The sequence below is a fragment of the Triticum aestivum genome, chromosome 3D, assembly GCF_018294505.1.
Source record: "Triticum aestivum cultivar Chinese Spring chromosome 3D, IWGSC CS RefSeq v2.1, whole genome shotgun sequence".
Classification (NCBI taxonomy): Eukaryota; Viridiplantae; Streptophyta; class Magnoliopsida; order Poales; family Poaceae; genus Triticum; species Triticum aestivum.
This window is the reverse complement of record NC_057802.1, coordinates 470,247,293-470,267,890: the sequence shown is the minus strand read 5'-3', so window position 1 is coordinate 470,267,890 and position 20,598 is coordinate 470,247,293. Positions and strand designations below refer to the sequence as shown.

General features: G+C 42.5%; 2 protein-coding genes across 2 annotated transcripts; one reads left to right on the top strand and one right to left on the bottom strand.

The window, feature by feature from the left end:
• The first annotated feature begins 8,400 nt into the window (after positions 1-8,400).
• On the top strand, positions 8,401-10,991 carry LOC123079751 (pentatricopeptide repeat-containing protein At3g46790, chloroplastic). The gene has a single exon (XM_044502550.1). The coding sequence runs from the start codon at positions 8,602-8,604 to the stop codon at positions 10,561-10,563; it is 1,962 nt and encodes a 653-aa protein (XP_044358485.1). The 5' UTR covers positions 8,401-8,601; the 3' UTR covers positions 10,564-10,991.
• Positions 10,992-11,442: 451 nt separating this feature from the next.
• Positions 11,443-18,063, bottom strand: LOC123079750 (delta-1-pyrroline-5-carboxylate synthase 2). Its single transcript, XM_044502549.1, has 21 exons — positions 17,807-18,063; positions 17,175-17,246; positions 16,979-17,082; positions 16,784-16,886; positions 16,529-16,690; positions 15,547-15,824; positions 14,714-14,864; positions 14,380-14,544; positions 14,208-14,285; positions 14,003-14,092; positions 13,836-13,922; positions 13,650-13,736; positions 13,475-13,571; positions 13,231-13,334; positions 12,960-13,035; positions 12,557-12,707; positions 12,403-12,471; positions 12,205-12,271; positions 11,987-12,057; positions 11,776-11,856; positions 11,443-11,691 (listed from the first exon to the last, which is right to left on the bottom strand). The coding sequence occupies exons 1-20, from the start codon at positions 17,906-17,908 to the stop codon at positions 11,778-11,780; spliced, it is 2,193 nt and encodes a 730-aa protein (XP_044358484.1). The 5' UTR covers positions 17,909-18,063; the 3' UTR covers positions 11,443-11,691; positions 11,776-11,777.
• Between the last annotated feature and the right edge of the window lie 2,535 nt (positions 18,064-20,598).

The following is a 20,598-nucleotide window of genomic DNA, read 5'->3' as shown; positions in this document are numbered from 1 at the left end:
GTCCCAAATGGGACAAAATTTTCACCACGACATGTTGATGCCGCTCCATGATAGCATGCCAAGTTTCATGAATTTCAGACGAGTTTTGGTTTTACCAGAATTTAAAAACCAGGTATCTCAACATTTTGCAGCCAATCAACATTGCCCTGGTGTTTGAAATTCATTCCCGTCTCTTACATGGGACCTAAGCATGCACCCAAGGACACACATGTGATTTTTCAACCAATTTATATGCACTTGGGCATGTGCATGTAGTTCAAATTTGAATTATGCACATAAAATGCCTAGAAAACTCAGTTAATGCATAAAAATGTCCAAACGAACCCCGAAAAATCCCAAAAATTGACACAACACTCCTGTTGTTCTATGTTGACACGAGAAAAAATTTGAAAGCAGTAGCAGGCAATGGATATCGTTTCGTCCCCAAAGGTGGGACGTACGTTCCCTATCGAAACCATTAGGCTTGTTGTGAGAAGCTCTAGTTTGTGAGAAGCATATACCCAAACCTGCCCCAAATGGGACAATTTTTTTACCATGGCATGTTAATGCCGCTCCATGATAGCATGCCAAGTTTCATGAATTTCAGACAAGTTTTGGATTTACTAGAATTTAAAAACGAGGCATCTCAATGTTTTGCCGGTAATCAACGGTGCCCTGGTGTTTGAAATTCATTCCCATTTCTTGCATGGGACCTAAGCATGCACCCAAGGACACATATTTTATTTTTCAACCAATTTATATGCACTAGAGCATGTGCATCTAGTTCAAATTTGAATTATGCACATAAATGCATTGAAAACTCAGTTAATGCATAAAAATATCCAAACGAACCCCGAAAATCCCAAAAATTGACACAACACTCCTGTTGTTCTATGTTGACATAAGAAAAAAATTGAAAGCAATAAGAGGCAATGGATATCGTTTCGTCCCCAAAGGTGGGACGTTCCCTATCGAAACCATCATGCTTGTTGTGAGAAGCTCTGGTTTGTGAGAAGCTTATACCCGAACCTGCCCCAAATGGGACAATTTTTTACCACGACATGTTGATGCCGCTCCATGATAGCATGCCAAGTTTCATGAATTTCAGACGAATTTTGGATTTACTAGAATTTAAAAACCAGGCATCTCAACGTTTTGCCGGCAATCAACAGCGCCCTGGTGTTTGAATTTCATTCCCATCTCTTGCATGGGACCTAGAAATTCACCCAAGGACACACATGTGATTTTTCAACCTACTTTAGTGCATTGGAGCATGTGCTTGTAGTTCAAATTTGAATTATGCATATAAGATGCTTAGAAAACCCAGTTAATGTATAAAAAAGGCCAAACGAACCCCAAAAATTCTGAGATTAAACACAACACTCCTGTTGTTCTATGTTGACACTAGAAAATTTTTGAAAGCAATAAGAGGCAACGAATATCGTCCCGTCCCCAAAGATGGTACGTTCCCTATCGAAACCACCATGCTTGTTGTGAGAAGCTCTGGTTTGTGAGAAGCTTATACTCAAACCTGCCCCAAATGAAACAAAAATTTTACCACGGCATGTTGATGCCGCTCCATGATAGCACGCCAAGTTTCATGAATTTCATACGAGTTTTGGATTTACTAGAATTTAAAAACCAGGCATCTCAACGTTTTGCCGGCAATCAACAGCGCCCTGGTGTTTGAATTTCATTCCCATCTCTTGCATGGGACCTAGAAATTCACCCAAGGACACACATGTGAGTTTTCAACCAACTTTGGTGCATTGGAGCATGTGCTTGTAGTTCAAATTTGAATTATGCATATAAAATGCCTAGAAAACCCAGTTAATGTTTAAAAAAGGTCAAACGAACCCCAAAAATTCATTCCCATTTCTTGCATGGGACCTAAGCATGCACTAAAGGACACAAATTTGATTTTTCAACCAATTTGTATGCACCGGAGCATGTGCATGTAGTTTAATTTTGAATTGTGCACGTGAAATGGCTACAAAACCAGTTTAATGTATAAAATGTCCAAACGAACCCTGAATAATTCCAATTCTTTTACGACACACATATAGTTGCATGTTCACTGCAGATAAAAGGTCTAGCAATTCAAACAGTGTCCATTGCCGCTGTGACCCCATTTTGTAATACAAATCAAGTACATCCCACACAGTTTATTATGACCAACCGTGTGAGATGTAGTACAAAATATCTTGGAGCACCGTCGGTGTATAGTACGCCTATGGCTTACACAAGAAGGTGCGTCGGCTACAGTCCACAACCGGCGTGTCAAGCACACTAGCTCACTCCCCAAAAACTCCCGCCTATGCATCCCTCGCAATCTCGAAAATATCTACCGCCTGGAAGGTTTAATGTTTGATAGCACACGATTAGTATGTGCGGACCGTGTGCGATGTTTGTTACCCCCGCTTTGCTTCAGTCCCTTGATTCAAATTTTCAGTAGCCCCGACATTTTACTCCCGCCTCTGCATCCCTCGCAATCTCAAAAATATCCGCTCGCCCTTGATCCAAATTAATAACGAAACAAAGAAAAAATATTGAAAGACAAGAAACAATAATTGTTGACCATGTATCAAAAAAATGTTAAACTTGTATTTGAAAAGTGTTAAATGTGTATTAAAAATATGCAATACATATATACAAAAAATGTACAATCTATATGAAAAAGTAGAAATAAAAAAATAATTTTAGAAAAATTAATCAAGTTTTACAAATTTGTTAAACGTGTATATAAAAAAATCTGATATATGAGAATTTTTTTGAATGTGTATTGAAAACAAATTTAACACATGTTATAAAAAACAAACCAATAAAATTGGAAAAAAGCAATGAAAAACCAAGAAAACAAGAACAAAATAATAAAACAGCAAAAACATTGTGAAAAATGAAACCGAGAAAACCAAGAAAAAACAAAGAAACAAAGAAAGAAAAGAAAAAAACAAATGAAACCCTAGAAAGAAGCGAATAAAAACAAAGATAAACAAATTGATGAGAATCGAAAAAAGAAACAAAGAAAGCAAATAAAAAAAAGCAAATATAATAGAAAAGGCAAAGAAAACCATGAAGAAGACACAGAAAACCGATGAGAAATAAAGGGAAAACAAAAGATCGGAGAAGAAAAAATAGAGAAAAAAGAGGAATCGAACCAGTAAAGCGATCGCTCCCGAGCGAGCGTCGCGTGACAGCTGTCGCCAGCGATCAAAATAAAAAAATAATCGGGCCGACCTAGTTTCTGTGCGAGGGAAGAAATCCTTCAGCGAGAGAGGTGCTTAAGGCTCGTGTAAAGCGAGATATAGTCCTCGCGGTAGATAAGTAGGGCGCACCATCCCACACCGGGTGATGAGGAACAAATCAGCAACCTGCGCCCTTCTGCACATGGGCCACCTTGATGCGCAGGTGATGCAACACACAATCCGGGGTCCTCCTAATCAGCGCTGCAAGCGCCGTTTCGAGGAACTGGCGCACACGCAGCCGCGTAGTTGGCCGGCCCATCTTGTTGGGCAATCGCCGCTTCGATCGATCGCTCCTTGCTTTTCGTCTCGGAAAAAGATCGCTCCATGTTTCCTTCCATCGATCATGTGGCGGTAGGCGCCGGTTTGCAGAAATAGTAGTAACCGGCACCTGCAGCGCTAAATAGGATTCGCCCAGAATCCGGCCGACGATAGGTCTGAAATAAAACAAAATAGTTACTACACGAGAGCTAAAAATAAGCAGCCCACCATTGGCCTTGCCGGAAAACCCTATTTGCCGCTCGATGCCTCGAACTGTCGACGCAAGGCACACACAAAACCCCGCAACGCTAGCAATGGACAACCCATTATACCAAACATAGCCAGCCGTTTTTGGGAACCTTCTAGTAGGTTACATGAATCATTTTTTTGGTCCTTTTTACCCGTTTACTGTTTCTTCTTGGGTTTTCTCGTTTTTGTTTTTCTTTTTTCCGTTTTCTCTTTCTTTTTCTCATCTTTTTTTCCTTTTTTCTTCCTTTTCAAGTTTATTTTAGAGATAAATACACCATGAGTGCGTTAACTTGTCTTGTGCAGTCAGTTTGGTGTCTAAAGTTGTAAAATACATAAAAATGGTGCTCGAACTTGTCCGAGCATGCAAATACTGTGCCTCCCGTATCCGGGTGTACGCCTTGCCCATGTGGCACGCCAGCATGGCGACGGTCTGCATGTCAATGAGTGAGAGCATTTTATTTACAGCCAACTCCCTTAGGTTTTATTTAATTACACATAAATGTATGGCATACGGATGCAGACTGATAATGGATCCAACCTGTCATGTTTAGGTCCTGCATATCAACGTGGGCGAGCGGATGAAAAAAAATAGTAGTAAGAAAGAAAAAGGACGAGCCTAGAGGGATTCGATGCCAGGACATCACATGCACAACATTCACATGTTAACAAATACACTACACCCAGCATGGCTGCATGTAATTGTTTTTCTTAATACCGGATATTGTGTGTGTGTGGTATGCATTCGTGTGAAAATTTATTTGTTTGGTGTTACCATGCAAAAACTATATTTGTTTGGTGCACCTAAATTCTTCACTTGTTATCGTATTGAGGGAGACTTAGGGAATATGCTAGTGCATTTGAAAAAAAATGTTCAACATGTTTTTGAAAAATGTTTCACGTGTATTATAAAATTGTAAACGTGTTTTTGAATGATGTTTGTCATGCATTCAAAAAATTGACATGTACTTAAAAAAATGGTCAAAGTTTATTTTATAATTTATTGTGTAAATTGTTCTTACATTTCTGCAAACACCTTTAACATGTTTTAATACACTAACACAATAATTTTTTAAACACATTGAACAATTACGTTGTCAATTTTTTTGTAATTGTCTATTTTAAAAATACAATGAAAATACACAGTATTGTCCGTGCTTTTGGTCCTGCATGAATATACATAAATTTAGACAATAGTTCTTAATATACGTTGAACTGTCTAAATCTACATAAATTTTAGAATTAGTTCATGTTTACCTCTTCAAAGTACACAATAATAAAAATAGAATAAAGAATTAAACTGCACAATAATTGCCTACTGATAATTATTGTATTTTTTATATGACAAATTTTACATATCATGGAAACTAAACAAAAACTTGAAAAAAATGTAGAAAATGTATTAAGGAATTGCACATCTATAGGCGATATTGTTCTACACACATTTCTAGTTACTAATAGAATGCATAACTTATTTCTGGTCAGGTGGCCAGCATGTGCGTGCATTAAGCAGGAGGTCCCACGCTGCCATTTTTTTAGTGATTTCTCACTCTACTGACACGTCGAACTCATATTTCTAATTTGAGGGGCCTTTCTTGGTAATTAAATAAAAATGAGGTGGTTTCTGCAAAAAAAAATCACTTGTCCACGTCCAGCCACTGACATGCGGGCCGCCATCACGCTGGCGTGCCACGCGGGCAGGGCGTACGTCCGGATACGGTAGAAGGCACTGTATTTGCACGGACTGACAAGTTCAAGCACCACTTTCATGTACTCCATCCGAGCGTTTAGATCACTAAAGTAGTGATCTAAACACTCTTATATTAGTTTACGGAGGAAGTATTTAAAACTTTAGGCACCAAACTGATCGCATAGGACAAGTTAAGACACCCGTGGTGTATTTAACTCTTATTTTTATATATTTTTAAAAGATCATCTTTCAAAAATTGTTCGTAAATTTTAAAAATTGTTTGAGTTTTATCAAATGTTTAATTTACAAGAATGTTTGCATTTAAAAAAGTGTTCATAAATTCAAAAGATGTTTAGAATTTCAAAACATGTTCTTGCTTTCAAAAATTATTCGGAATGTTTTTTTCAAATTTTTCAAAAAATGTTTCTGTTTTCAAAATTTGTTCATGTTTTCCTTTTTTTCAGGAGTTTAAAAAAAATCCAGTTTCAAAAAATATTCGTCTTTTCAAATTCTGTTCTGAAATTTCAAAACATATTCGCGTTTCCAATTTTTTTTGGATTTCGGAAAAATGTTCGCGTTTCAAAAAAATATTCATGATTTTTGAAAAATATTATAGTTTTTTTAGTTTGTTCACAAATTTGGAAAATGTTTGCATTTCACTGAACATGTCGTTTTAAAAAAACTTTCAAAATTCCTAAACTAATTTGGATCTGCGCAACATGTTGGTTCTTTTATGTTGATGCTACTATATGATCAGATACGACGGCTATCTTAGCTGTCGCAAAAGGGCGTGGGTTCAAATCCAACAATTGTCACATTTTTTTGATCCTAAGAAAAAAGCTATCTCGGCTAGTTGTAACATTCCTCGATCATGTGTTCGAATCCCGGCAACCGCAAATAATTTTTGAGCATTAGTGCGTGTTTGATGTTGGTCACTTTCTTCATGGGCCGGCCCAGTCGGAGATCCGCCTGTGAGAAACGGTGACTCTTTGCCGCCAATTAATTGCACGGAGGTACCACAATTGGGGCAGCATGTGCGGATTGGTGTCATTTTTCGTAATTTCTACATGTCAGTATCAAGTCTAGGGCTACTGTTACAAAAAGTTCTGAACCGCGTATAAACGTGTTGAATTTTTTTAAAACACCCTTGCTTTATACATAATCACATAAATGCCCATTATTTTAGGAGAAAAAGGCTCCTGTGAGAGACTTTTTTCTTGTCAGACTTGTTTGAAAGTTTCTATTGAGTTGAAAAAATAAATAAAAGAAACAAAAATTCAAGCGCCAGCAGGAATAGAACCTGCGACGGTGCGACCTGCGGTTAACATGCTTCGCGCGTTAGCCACAACGTGACAACGGAGTTCGCGGTACAGTACAGACGAGAACTATTCTATACTAGCTTCAACACGTTGGGCCGGCGGTTGGGCCCAGTGAGGCTGCGCGCTGAGTTACTCATTTTTTTAATCATGATATTAATGCATTTTTGTGATTACATATTAGTATTATTAAGTGTCAAGCACCAGACTAGAACGCACACACGACCCAAATTTTATGTGTCTTCACGTGCACAATTATTGTGTATCCTCATTATATTATTCAAATACGCAACTATTAAAAAAATATGGCCAACACATTTTTGTTTAGTTACTCATATATTGATTGTATTTTTTTAAACACACAATTACTTAAACAGTTGACAACATGTATTAAAAATAATTGTGTAATCACAATAAATTTTAGAAATGCATTAAAACTGTTCAAATTTTATTAAAAAAGTGATGTGTTTCTTGAAATGCAAGAATGATTCTACAAAATAAGGTTTTAATACATATGCTGAACATTTTTTGAAATACACATTGTAAAAAAAATCATCATGTATTAGAAAATGTTCACCATAAATTACAAAAGTTCAACGCGCATTATGTAAAATGTTCGTCATATATTAAGAATTTATTTAACATATATTACAAAAAATCAATTTTAAATATGTTCAACGTATATTACCAAAAGATCATTATATTAAAAAAAATGTTCACCGTTTGTAAAGAAAACTTCATCGTGCAATGAAAACACTATACGTAGAGAAAGTGCTCGGCATACATTAAAAAAATGTTCATGCGTATTTGATGACATGTTCATCATATACTGAAGCCTATCTTAAGAAATATTCAGTAAGTATGTTAAAAATCCAAAGAGAAAAATGAACCCAATGAATGAAAAAAGATGAAGAAAAAGAAAGGAAGAAAACCCTAAAAATAAGCCAAAACCAGAAACAAAATAAAGCATAAAAGAAATGAAACAAAAAAAAACCTGGGCAACGAACAGCCCGAGCACGTAGGCGAAACGAAAAAAATTGCAAGCCTCGTTGGGCCCAACTGCCGGCACAACGTGTCCGAGCTAGTATTAAGGAGTTCCCGCATGTACTCTAGCCCGAGCGTTGCTGTGGCGTGGTGGCTAGCGCGGGCAGTCTGTGAACGGGAGGTCGCAGGTTTGAATCCAGCTGGCGAGCATCGGCACCTGCCAGACGGGCACCGCTGGTCAGATGCACCGTCAATACACGTTTATATGCGGTTTAGACCATTTTGTAACGGCTAGCCCAGCATGATACTGACATGTGATATGAAAAATGGTACCAATTAGCACGTACTGCCCTAATTGTGATACCTCCGTGTAGTTAACTCTTTTGCCGCAGAGAGCGGCATATAGAAGGCACCGGCCTTGCACGCGGAACCACACGACCCAGTGTGCTCCAATTTTCTCAGGCCGATCACCCGCCAACCCATTCGGCCATTTGCAGCCCAAACGAACGGTCGAACGTGTAAGATGGACCCGGAGCCCATCGGGCATCGGCCTACCGAAACCACAAAAAATATTCAGGCCGATCACACGCCGACCCATTCGGCCATTTGCAGCCCAAGCGTGGGGGCGGGATGCTGCTACAAAAGGTGTAAGATGAACCCGTAGCCCATCGGGCATCGGCCTACCAAAACCACAAAAAATAGTGCAAAATCCCGACGCTTCTCCGGCTCCGCGCGGCACGGCCATTTTCCTCCGCCTCCACCCGACCCCGAACCCAACCCAAAAAATATCCATCACGCCGGCGCAGCGGCGCGCCCCTCCTCCCCCACGGTGAAGCCCCTACCGAGCCGCCCCCTCCGCCTCCGCCTCCGCCCCCTCCACCTCATGTTCGCCTCCGCCCCCGCGGGTTCGCTCCACCTCTCCCACCCGGCGTTCGGCGCCAGGCGCCCAAGGCTCGCGCGCTGCAGGTCCTCCCTGTCGTCGTCCGGCGCGGCGCCCCCGCCGGCCAACGCCAACCACCTCATCCAGACGCTCTGCGCCAGCGGCCGCCTCTCCCGCGCCGCCGCGCTCCTCCAGGGCCTCCCCGCGCCCACGCAGCGCACCTACGAGTCGCTCCTCCAGGCCGCCGCCAGGGCCGGGGACGCCGCGCTCGCCGCGGCCGTCCACCGCCGGCTCGAGGCCGACCCGGTCTTCCGCTCCGACCCCTTCCTCTCCACCCGCCTCATCGACGCCTACGCCGCGCTCGGCGCGCTCCCGGCCGCGCGCCAGGTGTTCGACGAGGCGCCTGACAAGAACATCTTCGTGTGGAACGCGCTGCTCAAGGCCCTCGCGCTCGCCGACCATGGCGACGAGGCGCTCGCGCGCTTGGCCGACATGGGGCGGCTCGGCGTCCCCGTCGACAGCTACAGCTACACGCTCGGGCTCAAGGCCTGCATCGCCGCGTCGGCGTCGCACGCACCGGCCTCCGCCCGTGTACGCGAGGTACACGCACATGCCATCCGCCGTGGCTACGCATTGCACATGCATGTCGCCACTACTCTTATTGACTGCTATGCAAAGCTTGGGATCGTCGGCTATGCTGAGAATGTGTTTGCTGCAATGCCAGAGAGGAACGTTGTTTCCTGGAGTGCCATGATTGCGTGCTATGCCAAGAACGAGAGACCTGCTGATGCCATTGAGCTGTTCAAGGATATGCTGGCTTCTGATGCAGACCTGGTGCCTAACTCGATCACAATAGTAAGTGTCTTGAATGCGTGCGCAGGAGTAAACGCCCTGGGTCACGGCAAACTATTGCATGCCTATATTCTTCGGAGGGGTTTCGACTCACTTGTTTCTGTACTGAACGCATTGATGGCAATGTACATGAGATGTGGATGCCTTGAAGTTGGCCGGCATATCTTCAATTGGATAGGACGCCGAAGGGATGTTGTGTCATGGAATTCACTTATATCTGGATATGGGATGCATGGCTTTGGCCGTGAGGCGCTTCAGGTGTTTGAGGAAATGATTCAAGTTGGGCTATCACCGAGTATCATAACATTTATCAGTGTCCTTGGGGCTTGTAGCCATGCCGGACTTGTGGATGAGGGGAAGAAATTGTTTGAGTCGATGATGGATTATAGTGTCAAACCCCGTGCAGAGCACTATGCTTGCATGGTAGATCTCCTTGGTCGTGCTGGGCAGTTGGATGAAGCAGTGGAGCTCATACAGAGCATGCACATTGAGCCGAGTCCTCAAGTGTGGGGTGCACTGCTTGGAGCTTGCCGTATTCATGGCCATGTGGAGTACGGAGAGATGGCTTGCTCTCGTCTCTTCGATCTTGAACCCAGAAATGCCGGCAACTATGTACTACTTGCTGATATTTATTCTCGAGCTAAACTGCAAGACCAAGTTGCCGTGCTAAAGGAGCTGCTTGAGGAGCATGGGCTGGAGAAGGTGCCGGGGTGCAGCTGGATGGAGGTGAACAAGAAGATACACTCTTTCACATCTGTGGACAACAAGAACCCGCCGGTTGAGCAGCTTCAAGCTCTGATAGGTGAGTTTGTGGCACAGATGAAAAATGAGGGCTATGTCCCTGACACAGAGATAGTCATGTATGACATTGAAGAAGAAGAGAAGGAAAGGATCTTGCTTGGTCACAGTGAGAAGCTGGCAGTTGCATTTGGGCTTATCAACACTCGAAGCGGTGAAGTAATCAGGATCACCAAGAACCTGAGGCTATGTGAGGACTGTCATTCAGTCACCAAGTTCATCTCCAAATTCACAGAGCGTGAAATCGTTGTGAAGGATGTGAATCGGTTTCACCACTTCAGGGATGGAATTTGTTCGTGTGGCGACTATTGGTGAAGATGCTGCCAAGTCACTGGTGCTTTTTGATCTTTACTGATCATACCAAAATGACGATGAAGTAGGCACTATTGTACAGCCTAACATGATTAGATTAGCCATGATGACCCAGTCTTTCAGGAGAAACAAGAAATTGATTGCCGGTCTTTACTTGGAGACCAGTGGAACTTCTGCAAGGCAATTTTGACACGTTTGTAATGGGTCCCCTTTAATGACATTTTTCGTAGTAATGGTGTCCCTGGCACATTCTGAATTAGTAAGTTCCTTGTAAAATCCCACCTAATCTTCATAATCAAGATTTGAGATTCGTTTAAGATATGCAAGCAAATGGTTTATGATCAGAGGTTTATGGTTCTGTGATTTGACGCATAAATGAGCTTTCGTTGCGTTCCTGAAGTCATGACAATCTGTTGAGATTGCTGTTTTTATTTGTTCGTTTTGGCAAGACTTATTTATCACGAATCCAGAGATTTCTGATAAATGGTTGTTGGCTTGTTGCATTCTGAGAATTCTTGAGACTGCATTTTACTTGTTCGTTTTGGCAAGACTTGTCAAGACTTCAGGAGTTAATTTGCAAATAGTTCTATGCTCACAGAGGCCTGGCTATGTGAACCTATCTGTGTTGACCGGCTGCGGCTGCAAAGTTCACCCGCCTGGTGCCAAAGACATAGCTGGTGCTAGTTTTGTTCACCCCTGTATCCACTCGTTTGTTTGTAACAAGAGGATTCGAGCAGATGTCTCAGCTTGCAAGCTGCGAGGCCAGCGGTTTTACAGCCACTGCCACTATGTCAAGCGCCATTTCAAGAAGGCTGCACACCCATTGCATTCATTTCAGGTGCTCTTTGCCATAGAAAGACAACATGACAACGGATTCGAGACTTCATCAGAAACAGTACAGCTACTTCATATATGTAGCATAGATGTACCGATGCAATTCTACAGTTACAACAACTAGTGCCATAACTAGGACATTGTATGGATAAATCATTGTACACGAACAATCACGGAACTAGATAGCGACATAGTAACAACAATGCTCTCTTGTCTTTCTTCATTCCTCGCACAGAGAGAAGGGGGCTTTGAAGAGGATTATTCTACAAAAATTGCTCTACAGCAGGAATCCTCTACCTGCAAACATAGGAGCTGAAGGTCAGTAGATACTCCAGTGAGCATGCATTCTATCGAAGCGAAGCAACGTAAACCATGTCTTACCCTCATTGCAAAGGAAGATCCTTGTGGGTGTACACAACTCCCTTGTCGCCGTTCACTACTTGTCCACTCCCTCGAAGAATGCTATAAAATGAGGAGAGCAATGCATACATATTAAGTGAAGATACTAATGCTTTTGAACCAGGAAGTATCTTGCGTACAGTTCTATTATTTGCTGAAGAATTGCAGAAAAACAACTGGCATAAAGACCTACCACCGAGTGGTTAAAAGACCGTCGACACCAACAGGTCCACGAGCATGTATGCGCCCTGTACTTATGCCAACCTATTCAAGACATTTGAAAATGTTCAGAAATACAGTTAAAAAAATGGTCAGAAAGATAGAACTGAAAGATGATTGCATCAGAGCCAATCGAATCTTAAGTAACATTTGACAACACATATTAGACCGAAGCGAGTCAAAAGGCAATACCTCTGCACCTAGACCGAAGCGAGTCCCATCACAGAACCTTGTGCTTGCATTATGGAACACAGCAGCACTGTCACAGTTTAGACGAAATGTTATTTCAATAGTTGCAGCATGATCTTACATCAAATAAATCATCAAACAATGCTAACATGACCATAATAAGCAACCAGAATAACCATAGAAATGAAGTTAACTAAATACCTGTCAACTTGTTGTAGAAAAGTATCTGCTGACTTCTTATCAGTTGTGATAATACAATCTGTGTGTGCACTGAAACAAAAATATTTAAGACAAATCAAATTTAGTGTAACAGAAGAAAAACATCGAGAGTATGTTTAAATGGAAACCTGCATACCTTCCATAACGATTTATATGGTCAATCGCTGACTGCACATCATCAACAAATTCGAGGGTGCATGCCATTGAGCTATACTCATGATGAAATGAATCCACCTTTGGTACTTTCAATGTGTCATGTGCGACAGGCCCACCATAAATAACAACTCCTGCAATATTACATCACCTTATAAATTAAAACAATGATCATTGTAAAACAATTATATAATATAATGATATTATGATCAACTGATCATGCCCATCAAATGTTCATTAGCATCAATTTCATATTTCAATTCACGGTGTCTAGAACCTCATACAGATTAGCACTTGTGACTAAGTTTGCTAGACTTATTGTTGAAACATAACTACAGTTACTTATTATTGTTGACATATTTGACTTCAAGGGTTTGAGCTGGTACCTTCTTTCGCAAGTTCCATCAATAAATCATCAAGACCCTCTGTCTTGTTCAGATCTTTATGAACAAGTAGTGTTTCCTGCGCAATGACATACATAATACTTAGTCTATTTATGTAGTTATTCATGCCGGAAATAGTGTATCATATATTAAAAAAATATTAAGTTGAAATTAGAATCAGTGTTGTCTTACAATGATATACACAACCTCTAAGAAATCTGGTATGATGGAAAATATTAAAAAGCATATACAAATATCAAACTCAGAGACGCACCATAGCATTGCATGCTGCAGGATAATCAACCTTTGCATCCAATACGATACGTTTTGCCATGTCCATGTCAGCTGATTTATCAATGTAAACATGGCAGATACCATCTGTAGATGAATGAAAACAATTTAGTTCGTTATATATTCAAATTTCACAGAAAATGTAACCTACTTAATTTCTGTGATATAATATCCTATTTTAAAAAATAAGCTGAATTACAAGAATGCAGTGAGGAAAAATGGATTACCAGCATGACCAAGAACGGGAATCTTGGTTTGTGCTTTGATTTGAGAAACAAGCCTGTTACTGCCTCTTGGAATAACAAGATCAATCACATCGTCAAGCTGCATAGTATGCATCCAGTTTAGACATGTTTATGTAATCAACTTCTCATCAATCGAAGAATCAAATGACATGCTCACCTTTAGAAGATCAGCAATTTCATCTTTGCTTTTCACAAGGCCAATAAGCTTTTTACCAACAGCATCTGGAATCACGCTGGTTATGACCTAATAAAAAGCAATAAATTGATATGTCAGAAGTGTAATTAAGCTAAATAGAGATGATGCATTACTCCAAACACAATCAGCTAACTAAATGGATCATACCTTATGTAATATTGTGTTTGATCTCATAGCTTCTTTTCCTCCTTTCAGAAGAAGGCCATTTCCACTTCGGATTGCTAGAGCTGCAATCTGTACAATAATATGCTGATAATAAATAACAGTTGATGTTCCAGGTAAGTTTTATAATTTGTACTTCCCGAAATCTTTACCTGGACCAGGGCATCAGGACGAGACTCAAAAATAATTAGGAGAACACCCAATGGGCAGTACATCTTCTCGAAAACTAAATCCTTAGCAACCTACAAAATAAGTCCTTGATTGGTTAAATACACGAGGAAATTATAATTTAAATCTTAGTATGACATAATCACAAAATATCTTCCAAATTTAGAAATGTGGTTCGTTTGTTTTCACCTCTGTTTTTTTCAGTGTATGTGAGATAGGGTCCTCCATGTCCGCAATTGCACGGATCGATTCAGCAAGGCTTGTTATCTACAAATATATAATGAGAGCATATGCTATGACCAAACATAATCAAATAGATGAACGGGTACTGCTGAGATGAAGATATATATAAATAACCCACCTTTCCTGCCTTCAGGGTCATCCTAGCCACCAAGGATTTCTCATAACCTGAATCTTGTGCCGCAGCTAGATCAGCTTCATTCTCGGATATAATTAAATCCACATTTGCATCCAGAGCACCGGCGATATCTAGCAAAATCTTCTTACGCTCCTCCGATGACAAATTCTGTTTGGGTGGCAATATGCAACAGAAAAAAATTAGCAATGGCAGCTCGAAAACAAAACACAGAGACAGCTCAAACTTTCCACTGATAGCTATTGCTCCATAAGAAATGAAGGGATATCTTAGTATACCTCCAATGGCTGCTTGTTTCTAGAGAAAGAGAAAAAGGTACCTGGAGATGCCGTGAACAATCTTTTGCAGCAACTGCCATCTCACGGGTTGTCACCTCCTTCGAACAATCCCAGACATTTGCTTCATTATGGAAAAGTGTACCAATTTTCTCTCCTCGCATAATCTTAATAATGCTATCTGTTACAAATCCACTGAATGGATATAGGAACAAAAGGTTAGAAGGCGGAAATCATTATATTACAGGTTAACATAAACTCAATTTTGTACAATAGTACAAGGCTACAGCTGGCAGTTGCAGCTAAAACGCACCGCAAGCTTGACTACATGCCGAAGTGAAAGCATAGGCCTCCCTAAATCTTCAGTGAAGTAATCAAGCACTAAATGTGTCAGGTAGCGTTTTGAAGATGTGAAATTTGATATACTACTTTAAAATACTTGACCAACCAGGACTAGCCTTTGGTGGCATGTTTTAGGAAGAAAAGCGAGCACCAAGCCTCGAACGCAGGTCGGCGGGCTGCGGGCATTTCAGCCTGCTCTAGCTAGCCAACTGGTCGGCGCCCCAGTTCTCTGGGATACTCAAGGAAATTAAACTAAATATCAACACAAGCTGGTAACAGTAGTGACTCCAGTGGATTATATAAGGAAAAATTGCATGCATTAGATCTCTAGTATCCATAAATACTTGCACATTGATTTACGAAATGCCAAATTATAATAGCGGTTGTTTAATATGTAACCATGGATTGCTCAAATATAGTAGCTGGCAGTGTGTCCAACCATAGTGGCTTGCAGTATGTTAACCTAATAGGAACATTTGGTAGCTATCATATGGCTAAATCATGCTATAATAACAAGGGAGAAAAGTTGCCTCACCTTGCAATTACAGCAGGTACGCCCTTTGATGCAGCAGTAACAGCAGCTGCCACTTTAGCTTGCATTCCACCTCTTCCCACACGAGACTTCTCCCCAAAATTAATTAGCTTCCCGTGTTTTTCATTGATGTATGTGTGGATAATCTTTGATTGAGGATCGCTCGGTGGACCACTATAGAGTCCCTCCACATCACTAAGCATGATAAGAAGATCAGCATCCAGTTCTTTTGCCAACAGCGTCGCCAAACTGTCGTTATCCCAGAATATACCGGATGAATCCTACACATGAAGTCAAATGTTATAACCAGTGAACAGGAAATGCTAAAGACGGCCCAGTTGTCATTGCTAGTGGGAATCCATAAAGTTGATGCATAGCCATCATTTTTTTTTAAAGCCTGGAGTGATAAACATCGATCACTGAAACTAAAAAGGACACTGCATATTCTGGTACAGCGTAATGAAAGATAAACCAGCTGCTGCATCAGCAAGACAGACAACACAAAATAGCATAGGTTGCTTGTTCTACAAAATAATAACAGAGGTTGCCTGCAGAGGAAAAGCTAAGGCCTCCTTTGGTTCATAGGAATATTGTAGGAATTGTAAAGGATAGGAACTTTGTGGGAAAAATTCCTTTGAAGCCCTTTGGTTTGTAGGAATGGATTCCTATTCCTATATAGGATAGGAATTAATCCCTCACATTTCAAAGGAAAAAAAACATTAGCCTAGACTCAATGGAAAAATTCCTATCCTATGCATCAAATGGCATCTCTTTTTTTATAGGAATTGAGATGCATGTCATCTCACTTCCTATGATTTTCCTATTCCTATAACATTCCTATCCTATGAACCAAAGGAGGCCTAAATGAAGGCCTAAACTACAGACATATTGTCAATTAAGCTCCTACTTGCAGAGATCACATTAGAGAAACACAAAACTCTGAAGCTTGGGTGTGCATGGCAATTGTTCTTAAGAGAAAGCACACCTCGTATGGCGCTCTCCTCGTACTGATAGCATCGTTCTCGTTAAACACCGGTATCACCTTAAGATCTAACAGGGAGACAACAGTCTCACGAAGCTGGTGCCCAAAACTTGGATCCCGGAAATCACGATCCGTAACAAGAAGCTGAGACGATGTTACATCAAGCTGCAGTAAGGTAAGTTTGATGTCAGAAACACGTTAGCGTCAACAACAACAACAACAACAGCAAAAGAAAGAACAGCAGTTAGCGGAACCCACTTGGCTAAACAGCGTATCATAGATAGCCATTAGGCCACTCTGGCCGACGGCAGCGCAGGCCTTCCCATCCAGGTCCAGCTGTGGGTTCTGCAGATCGGCGAAACTGCAAGCAAGGAGGATTATCAGCACAAGCAGTGACAATAACCAGGGGCAATGACCGTCAGCAAACTGCTGTGAGAAAAAACTCTCTGCAACCTGCTGTTGATAAGCTTTCGGTACTTGAGCCTCTGCCTCCCGACGCCAACGGCGCCAGAGGTGACCAGAATCACCTCATACCCCTGGAAATTGAGCTCCTTCACCTGAAACATTTCCACATATTTACCGGTCAGCATCTGTCAGAATAACTTTTACAGGTTTATTAGAAAGCTTCTTGGTCAGAAAACTCAGTCACCTGCTCGCAGAGAGCTCCGAGCCTGCCCATGGCCAGTCGGCCATTCTGCCCGGTGACAACAGCGGTGCCGACCTGGATGCCCGAAAAAGTGATTAGATGGACCCGACGAACGAACACCGATTTACTTAGCGACAAAGTAAAAAAATTACTCCCACAAGATACTTTCTCTAATCACAAAATACCAAATACTTTCCAACCAAATTACTCCCTCCGTCCCATAATATAAGAGCGTTTTTGACGCTACATTACAAAATACTTTGCAATTTAGTTTCACAAATCTGGGATAATCTAGAACCCAGCACGTGATTTTTATTATTACGCCATAATAGCAGGAGGCGCAGCGAATCGAAACAAATTTTCGCCGCCTTTGTTGAACAGATACTTTACGGAATCAGCCCGCTGACGTCACCAGATCGGAACCTTTTCGCCCGTGCCAGCCTCGGCGCTTTCTCCGATCACCCGTGCCCGCCGCACTCGGGCCAGGATCACGCCGGAGAAGAAAGGGAAAACAAAAGCGGCAGCAGCGAACAGGCCCGATAAAACGGCGGCGGCGGAGGCGGCATTAGATTCGTATCGGAAAAGCTCGCCATGCATGCATGGGAGCATATTCGTATCGTATCGCGGCCACCCACCTTGACGACGATGCGCTTGACGTCCCTGACGAAGCCGCGGGTGGAGTCGCTGTTCTCGAGGTCCGCCGCCGCGACGGCGCCTCCGATGCCTCCCCTGCCCATTCTCCGCTCCGCCGGGGCGTGGCGACCCGCGGGCGCTCGCTCGCTCCGGATCGAGACGGGCGATGAAAAAAAACGGGTGGGCGAGGCGAGGTCAAGGTGGGTGGGTGGAAGTGGCGGAACAGAACCGTGGGATAACAAGTGGAGCTACCGGGCGCCTCCGATTTAAAGGGGAGGGGAGGCGAGCGAGCCGCAGCGCCCCGTCGCGTCGCGGCCCGGGGAAGGTGGGGCCGGAGCCACACGGGGTACGTGTGCGGCGCGATGGCGGCCACAGGCCCTAGATCGTCTGCGGCGAGGGGAGCCCGTGGCCACCGCCTCGGCCGCCTGTGCGGGGCGCACACGTGTGCGCGCGGCCGGAGGGAAGGGAGGAGGGAAGGCCGTTGCGCAAAATATCCTGGAGCCGCGTTCTGGGCCGAGGAAATATAGGGCGGGATCGATCGCCAGCTGTTGCCCCGCACCTGGACACAGCAGTGGAAGGGTGCGGTGGACGTTTGCGGGGTAGGGCTCTTTTGGGGCTGCCTCCTTCGGTCATGGTAGTACACTCGTACTGGTGGCTCTAGCATCGGTATGGGGTGGATTGTTATGGTCATTTTGATCCACCACCGAATTTGTTTGCATTTACATGTTTCCTTAAAAGAGGTTGCATTCATACACATATATGTACATAGTTTGAGTCCCAAGAAGATGGGAATGTCACCCGCAAAAAAAGGAGATGGGAATGTGGTGCCCGCTAGCCGAATAGCATGTCGATGGATTCGCGTATATGCTGCCGTCGAACATAGACACTTCGGTGGTGTTTTGTCGAGGCCTCGAGGGAACCGAGTAGAGTGGAATGGAGCGGTTTTAGAAGCTATGGAACTCCGGTTCACGGAATGCTCGGCTCACGGAATGTGGTAACGTGGAACGGAAGGAACTCATTCCATTGAATGGAACATTTGGCCAGTAGTGGGACCCGCTGATAACTTCGAAGCCGACAAAAAAATTGATTCCATGCTTGGTTGATATTCATTTGTGTTTCCATGATCAAAAGGAATATAAATCTCGATATAAACAAAAATATGTTCACCAAACAAAGCACATTTTCATCTTATCCCAATGTTGTAGAACCATTCCACTTGATTTCGATTGATTCCCACGATCAAACACATGTTTAGTGGCGATATATTTTTTTTGGTTCTTACATGTATATGTTTGTTTTTGTCATGTATGATAGATAATCAAACTGCTACAGTGCGGTCGGCAAAACTATGGTTGAATCATGCAGTCTATTGAAGGGAAACATTTGGCCAGTAGGATGGAACGGAACGGTTTTAGAAGTTGTGGAACTTTGGTTCATCGAATGCGGCAACGTAGAACATAAGGAACTCGTTCCATTGAAGGGAAACATTTGGCCAGTAGCGGAACCCGCTGATAACTCCGAAACCGACAAAACAATGGTCGTATTGTGAATCATGGTTTTAGAATGTGGTGCTACCCGCTAGTGGAATGGCTTGTCGACATATTCGCGCATATGTCGTGGAACACGTGTTTGGGTGGAACCAAGTAGAATGGAATGGAATAGTTTTAGAAGCTATGGAACTTCGGTTCACGACATGCAGCAACGTACAACGAAACTAACTTGTTCCATTGAATGGAGCATTTGACTAGTAGCAAAACCCGCTGATAACTCCGAAACCGACAAAGCAACTGATTTCATGCTTGGTTTGTTTCCATTTTCATTCCCTCAATCAAACATAATATATATATCTCAATATAAACAAAATATGTTCACCAAGCAAAACACCTTTTCATCTCATACCAATGTTCTAGAACCATTTCTTTAATTCTGGTTTGCTCTCCGATCAAACACATGTTTAGTGCCAATATTTTTTGCGGTTCTCACATGTTTTGGTTTTGTCAAGTAGGAAAGAAATCAAACTGCTAGAGTGTAGTCGGCAAAGTCATAGTGCCGCACACGTGTGGGGGGGGGGGGGTCCGCGGACACGGATGCGGGAGGCTGCCATCCAACGTTGTCTGCATACATCCGACCTCCCTTATTATTATTTCTAAAGTCCGCATGTTCAAATAGCCGCATACATAGAGTACAAACTTCAAATAGCAGCACACATAGAGTACAAACGTTCAAATAGCCGAATGCAACAGTAGTTCAAATTTAAAAAACTTCAAATATTAGATTCCAACATTATTGTCCCCTTTAACTGCCCATTGATGTTCAATCAGATCTTCCTTCTGCTCGTAAGTTGCTCGATGCCGAATTTGTTGATGCATTTGAATAAACTCTTCAAATGTGGTCGGATTCTGGTCTTGAAGTTTGATCACCCATATTCTCAAATTCCGGAGCTGCGGCATCATCCTTACCCTCATCCTCGACGATCATGTTGTTCATGATCACACAACATGTCATCACCTCCCACAAGGTCTTCATACCCCATTGTTTAGCAGGTCCACGAACAACTGCAAAACGGGCCTGCAGAAATCTAGATGCCCTCTCGACATCCTTTCTAGCCGCTTCTTGTCTTTAGGCAAAGTGAGACTTTTTTTGCCCAACTGGGTTAGAGATGGTGCCGACAAAGGTAGCCCACGGAGGATAGATACCGTCAACCAGATAGTAGCCCATGTCGTACTCATGGCCATTGACAGTATAGTGACAAGGACAAGCTTTTTCTTCAATTACCCTCGCAAACAATTATGAT

Coding starts and splice junctions, on each gene's coding strand:
- LOC123079750 (XM_044502549.1), bottom strand. CDS start 17,908: ATGGGCAGGGGAGGCATCGGAGGCGCCGTCGCGGCGGCGGACCTCGAG. Junction 16,887..16,978: donor CGAAAGCTTATCAACAGCAG/GTTGCAGAGAGT, acceptor CCTTGCTTGCAG/TTTCGCCGATCTGCAGAACC. Junction 14,545..14,713: donor ATTGTTCACGGCATCTCCAG/GTACCTTTTTCT, acceptor CCACCCAAACAG/AATTTGTCATCGGAGGAGCG.
- LOC123079751 (XM_044502550.1), top strand. CDS start 8,602: ATGTTCGCCTCCGCCCCCGCGGGTTCGCTCCACCTCTCCCACCCGGCG.